The 7,651-nt window shown below is 44.5% G+C and overlaps 1 protein-coding gene across 5 annotated transcripts; it reads left to right on the forward strand.

Moving 5' to 3' along the window:
• The first annotated feature begins 227 nt into the window (after positions 1-227).
• BHLHB9 (basic helix-loop-helix family member b9) lies at positions 228-7,433 on the forward strand. 5 transcript variants are annotated; one of them, XM_028522455.2, is made up of 6 exons: positions 520-709; positions 1,176-1,301; positions 2,385-2,499; positions 2,620-2,700; positions 3,294-3,365; positions 3,683-7,433. In XM_028522455.2, exon 6 carries the CDS (start codon positions 3,986-3,988, stop codon positions 5,615-5,617), a length of 1,632 nt encoding a protein of 543 aa, XP_028378256.1. In that variant the 5' UTR covers positions 520-709; positions 1,176-1,301; positions 2,385-2,499; positions 2,620-2,700; positions 3,294-3,365; positions 3,683-3,985; the 3' UTR covers positions 5,618-7,433. The 5 variants fall into 5 exon arrangements, with proteins under 5 accessions (XP_028378255.1, XP_035872479.1, XP_028378261.1 ...); XM_028522454.2 differs by lacking the exon at positions 2,385-2,499 and having other exon boundaries at positions 228-709; XM_036016586.1 differs by lacking the exon at positions 2,385-2,499 and having other exon boundaries at positions 457-593; positions 1,212-1,301; positions 3,633-7,433.
• The last annotated feature ends 218 nt before the right edge of the window (positions 7,434-7,651 follow it).

Below are 7,651 nucleotides of genomic sequence, written 5' to 3' on the forward strand. Positions count from 1 at the left end.
GTCTCCATGGAAGCCCCCTCCAGACTTTCTCCCCTCCCTCACTTGTGAACAATAAAAGAAAACCTTGGGGGCTACCCCAATGACGTCTGGGGTGCTCTGGCTTCGGATCGCCTCTCCTCTCCCAGCCCGCAGTTCTCACTTGCCCTCCCCCATCTGCGTCCTGGAAGGGTTGGCTGGTGGGATGGGGGAGGGGGAGGTAGGCAGAGGGAGAAGTCTAGCGATTCACAGGCACCAAGGAACGGTTTGTATCCATCCGCTGCTGCTTCCAGCGCAGCTGCTTCTGACCTCCCGATCCCGCATCCCGCATCCCGGCCCCGGCCCGCCGGTCCCATAGACTGTAGTGCCGGGAATGTGAGGGTGGTCGCCTAGTAGAGGGGTTCGTAGGTCCTCAAAGGCAGGCTGGGGTTCCTCCCGCCCCCGGCCTGGGCCCCGGCCCCGCCTCCTCCCGGTCGGAACTACAGTGGGCTGCGAGGGGGCGTCAGCCCATTCGTGCCATATCCCTCCGCCCCTCTTCCCGACACCCTCACTGCCAGCAGTTTGTGTCGCATTCTGCGCAATCCTTTCCCGTTTTGGTGCAGCGGTCCGCGGGAGAGGTTGGTGGGGAGGTGGGACGCCTCTTTGCAGTTCGGAGTGCACGGAGAGAGGTGGAAAGCTGACTGAGGAGCTCCTAGAGGAGGGGAGACGACCACCCGGCCGTGAGCCTGTAAAGGCAAGTGGGGGTATGGTGGGGGCCGTGGGTGGTGCCCCACCCCGCACCAGCTTACAGCCCGCGCCCAGGCCCTGGCAGCCTGGCATGGAGGAGGCGACCCGGCCGGTCGGAGCTGGTTTGTTAGAGAGGTGCGCAGCGCCGGGGGAGCCTGGCGAGGAGGAGGCGGCGACTGGCGGGGGCCGGGCCCAGGGCGCTGGTGTGGCCAGAGAGGCTCCCAGTGGTCCTGCGGAAGCGAATCACGCAGGCTGCTCCCCAGCCATCTTTCCCGGCGCCCGCATCCTGCCTTTGATGGTGTCTACTGGGAGAAGGCTGTGGGGGAGGGAGGCTGCTGCGGGAGAAATGGCGGAGCGGGAGCTGGGCTGGAGGGGCATGCCGGGGAGGGGGTGTTGGGCTACTCTGGCCTCTGATTTCTGGAAAGGGCGCTTGGCCTGTTGGGCCCCGCGTCCTGGGTGCTCTCTTCCAACAGGCACCTCGTTGATGCCCAAGTCTCCTGTCTGCGCAGTAGGTCTGGCGATTTCAGGCGGCAGGATGCATCTGTAAGAGGAGCGGCTTGAGAAAAAGTTGAGCAGGAAAATAGCGTGGATTTCTGGAGGTGTGTGGGGATGGGGGTTGGTGGGCAGCAACCATTGACTGGAGACCCCAGTAGGGGGGTGACTGAGACCATAGCATGTCAAGCATCCAGGAATCGTAAAATTTCCCTGTGTACCAGCTTCTAGGCAATTCCCTTGACTTCCTGACTTATTTTATCTTCCTACCTTTTTGATTTCAACGCAAGGAGGACTGGGTATGGAGATTAAGAAGACACCAAAATGAAATGTTTACCTGCTTCTTTATACAGCAGTTTTATTTTCCATGTTTATGTCTTGCACCCAATTAAATGCAAGCAAATGACACGGTGAGGAGTCCATGTAAATAAACACTCTGCTATTAATCAGTCTTTCTCATTCAGGATCTGATTTCTCAACATCCCAGCCCACTTTAATAAGTTGAGGTAATGGCAGTTCAGAATAGAGGGCACAGTTTCTGTAGAGTCTGTTTTGGAATCATGAAATCAGTCTGGTTATTTAATTTCTAATTCAGGAAACCTAAACTCTGTCTCCGACTACCCCTCAGAGCCCCTCTCATTTTGGTGTAGTGACAGTCTCACAAAAGATTTTGGGGGGGGGAGCAGCTGGGATGGGAGTAAAAGGCAGGAAACTGTACTTGAAGAACAATTAAAAATTTTAAAAAAAATTTGTAGAGTTTACAAGAGCAGATACCTGAGGAACCATGGGAGTGGAGAGACATTTGTTTGCTTATTTCCTGATTCTTGAAATGGAGATATTAGGACCTGAACTCTGGGTATCTTATTTATTAACCTGAAATGTTTGTATCATTGTCAACATATTTTCTTGGTGTTTTGCTGAATACTCCCCCCTTTTCTGTGTGATGTGACTGTTCTTCAGCTAAAGGACTGATCTCTGGTGGGAAGTAGAGCATCTGAGATCTGCTGTGTGGGCTGGCCACCATAGGTGGTGAATAAGGGAGGATGTATGTATACAATGGAAAAGGGGAAAGGGCAGCAGCTTGCAAAATTCTATTGGAATAACAGTCCCCATTATTTTTACTGCCTACTTTTTAAATACAGTTGCCCATTTTCCACTACCCACTGTTGCATCTCATATTTTTGTTCAAGGAAAGAAGTGTGGCTCCTGCTTGGAAAATGACTGACTTCAGAGTTGGGGGGTATAATTAGACAAGCTGCAGGTCTTACAGGAATGGATGGGGAATCATTTGACATGGGCAGACAGGTGGGAGACATTTAACATGACCTTGAATATAAAAAAAACATAATGCTTGTCATGGGTGTTGGCCCATTTCAGTCTCTTTTCTCTGCCTGTTTGTGTATCTGTACATTTGTTTCTTTATAGGTTCTTATAGAAATCTGGAGATAGCTGTTGACTTTGAATTTCATTAAGAAAGAGGACCAAAACTGTTAATCAGGATCCAAGGTGAGTGTGAGCATGAGCACCCCTATTGACTAGATACAGGAATTGGCTGTTGGCAAGTGGATGAGACCAAATTATAGCTTGGAGTTATTATCTTCCGTCATTCTAGAGATAGCTCTGCTCTCACATTTGTGTATAGGAAATGGGGATGTGGTGAGCCAAGATTGTGCCTATAGGGTTATTGGTAGACACCCAGCATATGGGAAAGGAAGCCATGAGGAGGACCAAGGAGGTGAGAAACATATAGTTGACCCTTGAACAAACATGAGTTTGCACTGTGTGGGTCCACTTATATGTGGATTTTTTTTCCAACTAGCCGCAGTTCAGTTGACCCACACAGTTCTGACTACAGGTCAGACTTGCGGTGTACTAAATTCAACTTTTTGGTTGGGGATCCATATGTGTGGAGAGCGTATTTTAGTTATACGTGGATTTTCAACTGTGGAGGAGGTCATTGCTTGTAACGTCCACATTGTTCAAGGGTGAACTGCATAACCAAAGCCCCAGATTTGGAAATGTAGGTATTGGGTTTAAAAAACAAAGTGCATGTCTGTCAAAACTCCTATTTCCATTCCCTCCTGTGTTTTTGACCATAGGTCTGCCTGTGATTTCAGCTGTATGGCTCATTAACACTGGATGCAAAAAAGGAAGGAGAAAAATCAGTGCAGGTTGGTGTGAGGCCCACCTGGATAGATCTATAGAGTACAGTGGTATATACCAAAGGGACTGGGTCCTCTGTATCCTCTCTTACTTTCAGCAAGCTTTCCCATCATCCCTGCTCCTATTTAATGTAGAGAAAAGTATGGTAGTGCCTGGGCAGGACATTGTTGGGCATTAGTGGGAATGTGGAAGGGAGGTAAGAGTCATCTACAATTCCACTTCCTATCACACAGTCCATCTCTACTCTCTCACATCCTTTGTGGCTCTCTATATAGATAAGCACACTTGGAAGAAACTCAAAGTCCATTTCTTTCTTCCACCTCAGGTCTATCTCCAGCGGTGGCTGTAGTGGCCTTGTAGTGGTGGAAGATTATCACTTTCAACAGGTCTGCACTTAGGAACCATCGTCTTTCCTCAGTCTTGAGTGCCTCTGCCCCCTGCAGGTATCATTGACAGAGGCTTTGTGTTTGGAAAGGGGACTGTGTGACTACTAAACTGGCAATTGACTCTAACTCTTGCTACAAAGTTTCTCTCTGACTGAATGAAAGTGTGTCAAGACACGACCTGGGACACATTGACAACCAAAGCCCTGACTCAATAGGGTTATTGATATAACTGCATTTTAACCATGACTAGGAGTAGAAACAAGGCCAAAGCTGAAAAGACAGCTGCTGTGGAAGCTAAAACAAAGAGGGAGGCTACTGGCATAGTCAGACCTGTAGCCAGGACCCAGGCTAAAGCAGTAGCCAATCCAGGGCTTCAGGCAAATGCAGTGGCAGAGATGAAGGCAGTATCTAAGAACAAGATTGTTACTGAGATGAAAGGAGGAGCCCTGGCAAATTTCAGCCCCAAAGGTGAAGATGAGGCCACTCGAGTATCTCAGTGTTCTGTGGCTGGGGCTAGTGCCAACTCCATGTCCACATGTAAAGATGAGGCTGGTAGTGATGCCTGGTTCTGGGCTGGGGAAGAGACTAGTGTTGGTCCCTGGTTTTGGAATGAAGAAGAGACTGGTAATTATTCCAGTGCCAAGGATGAAGGTAAAGTTGCTGTTGCTACTCCACCCTGTACTGAGAAAGAGCCTGTGGCCGGGGCTACCTGTAAGGCTAGGCCAGGGGCTGAAGAGGAAGAAGAGACTGTTATTGGGAACTGGTTTTGGGATGGCGATGAAACTAGTTTTGACCCTAATCCTAAACCTGTGAGCAGGATAGTTAGGCCCCAACCTGTGATAGAAATTAATGAAAAAAATAGGCCCAAGGACTGGTCCGAGGTAACTGTCTGGCCCAAAGCCCCTGCTGTAACTCCAGCAGTGTTAGGATTTAGATCCCAAGTCCCATCTGAGATAAGGCCTCCTTCATATATTGTCCTGGCCTCAGCTGAGGAAAATTCTCAACCTTTGCCTGGGGCAACAGTGAGTTTTTCTAAGAGCACACCTTCATGCTTACAGTCTGTCCAGGAGTACCCATTTGGTTCCGATCCTTGCGTTCAGACCATAGAGGAGATTAGACGCCAAATCAGGATCAGGGAGATGAATGGGATTAAGCCATTTGCTTGCCCTTGCAAAATAGAATGCTACATGAATTCTGAGGAATTTGAAAAACTTGTTACTTTACTTAAGTCAACTACTGATCCTCTCATTCATAAAATAGCTCAAATCGCAATGGGCATTATTAATGTTAATCCATTTGTCCAAGAGTTTATTAATGAGGTAGGTGTAGTGACGCTTATTGAAAGCTTGCTCAGTTTTCCTTCCTCTGAAGTGAGAAAAACAGCTGTAATTACACTGAATCCCCCTTCTGGGAATGAAAGACACCGCAAGATTGAATTACATGTTAAACATATGTGTAAGGAAACCATGTCTTTTCCCTTGAACTCACCTGGACAGCAGTCTGGCTTAAAAATACTGGGGCAACTGACTACAGATTCTAACCATCACTATATTGTGGCCAGTTACTTTTCAGAGCTTTTTAATTTGCTTTCCCAGGGAAATTGTAAAACCAGAAATCTTGTTTTGAAAGTACTTTTGAATATGTCTGAAAACCCAGTTGCAGCCAGAGACATGATCAATACAAAGGCATTAGCAGCATTAAAACTAATCTTTAACCAGAAAGAAGCAAAAGCCAATCTTGTTAGTGCCGTGGCCATATTTATTAACATAAAGGAGCATTTCAGAAAGGGCTCAATTGTGGTTGTCAATCACTTGAGTTATAGTACACTCATGGCCATTTTCCGTGATGTTAAAGTGATTATTGAAACAATGTAGAATGAGCCAGAAAAAAAAACAGAACAATCTCCAAACTCTAATTTTCAGTTCTCAAAGCCTTGCGTAATACTTTGTGTATTTCATTGTGTCCGTTATAAATTACATCTTTAACAATATTAGCTGTGATAGTCTCTAGGTTTCAGATAGACCATTTAGGGGGTCAGATAAATACTACATCGTGAGTTAAAAATGCCTGTTGGTTTTTATCTTGTGTAGATGGGGCACTACTCAGTATTTTACTTAAGAAATTAATGAACCTGTTTATCCCGAGTAAGCTAACTTGTTCATATCTGCTTAGATCCATTCGTGGTTTTAAATGGCGCAAAAAAAAAAAAAGCCTTAAACTTAGAATCTAGTTGCAGAAATAAGATATATACGCAAAAAGATAACTAACTGATTATACATATATTCACACTCTCACATACTGCAAAATGTACACTCTCAATATGTAAAGGAGGTAGGAGTTTCTATAAGCTGTTTAATCTAAGAGGAATTGCTATTTCTCTTATCCCTGCATTACATAACTTATTCTTCAACACAGAAATGGCCCTGGACCCTGATAAAATGTAATATTAATTTTTAAATGTTGCTACTACATTTATAATTCATTGTTTGGCTATTTCCTTTTTGTCAAAACATGTCACAGAAGAGAAAGGAGGTAGATGTAGAGAGGAAACATTTCCTGAGTGCCTGCTCTTATGTCAGATACTATGTTGGCACTATACCTCACAGGTTTTTATTCCCCTCTTCTCACAGTGGTCCTGTGATCTAGGTAATCACACACACACACACACACACACACACACACACACACACCATCATATTGGATCACCTCTAATGAGAATTAGGGAGGTTAAATACTTTTTCCTAAATTCCCATAGCAGACAGTTGGCATATCTGTTTTTGTCTGGTAATAAAACCCATTCACTGTATTACCTTATGGTCCAAACACTTTATTAGGTAGTGGCCTTGGAGACTCAGAGTCTGGTTTTAATGATTCAGTGTGCTGTAGATAATGTCCCTGCCAGTCTTGCAATTCTTCATTTCTTCCAAATGCACATGTCGACTAAGCATTTGGCTATACGTGTTTGGGGTCAGGAGAAAAGTCTGGGTTCAGTGTGTGGATATGAATTGGCAGTGTCTGGGAAACAGTAGGTACCCAAAATTGTTGAATAAGATGTAAATTTGGACTCATCAGCAAGTGAAATATGTTATATATCTGTATCTTTTCACAATCTGATTATACTTTTTTTTCAAAGAACTGGGATCATTCTGTATATTGTTTCACATACTACATTTAAAAATACTTTCTTCTTCTTTGGAATGTCATCTTTTTACCATTTATAAATTTTCCTATTTCACGTGCATGCCATGAAATGTCAAAAGGCTCCATCTTTTACTACTAGTCTAGTCCATTTTCTGCTTTTGTACCAACTAAAACTACAAGGTAAACTTTGTTGGAAAAATTTTGACCCAGTTGTAGCTTTATCAACACAGGAAAACCAGGAGACAAGCTGCTGTCTCATCTGACATAGTAATGATTCCTGCAAGTCTTTGTGGTTCAGAAAACATCCCCAGGACTTTTGGATTATTGGATGTGTTCTCCAAGGCTCATGGTAGGAATTATAATCCCTGGTCTGAGCTGAAGAGAATGTCTGTTTGTGAAAATAATAGGTTATGTGCTTTGAACTTTTTAAACAGTTTAGAAACTAACACAAGATCTTACTGTAAATACTGTTTGTAACTTGCTTCCCTCTGCCACCATCTGTGTATCGTGAACATCTTTCCATGCCAATAAAGATGCTTCTGCAACATATTTTTGAATCAGTGTTTTTTGTGTCTTCCCACAGTTGATGCACAGTGCCTAATCTTTTATTGCATATCTTCTTAAATCATATGCACAAATTCTTTTGCAAAAATTAGGGCTATAGTGATCTGCAACTTGCTTTTTGTCTTTCCAATTCTATTTTCCATTTAGTATTATACAGATTTGCCACGTACTTTTCATTTAATAGCTTTATTGAGATATAATTG

This window comes from Phyllostomus discolor, chromosome X (genome assembly GCF_004126475.2).
Source record: "Phyllostomus discolor isolate MPI-MPIP mPhyDis1 chromosome X, mPhyDis1.pri.v3, whole genome shotgun sequence".
NCBI lineage: Eukaryota > Metazoa > Chordata > Mammalia > Chiroptera > Phyllostomidae > Phyllostomus > Phyllostomus discolor.

Bases quoted from the DNA above. Each gene is read 5' to 3' on its own strand.
- BHLHB9 (XM_028522454.2), top strand. From the start codon at position 3,986: ATGACTAGGAGTAGAAACAAGGCCAAAGCTGAAAAGACAGCTGCTGTG.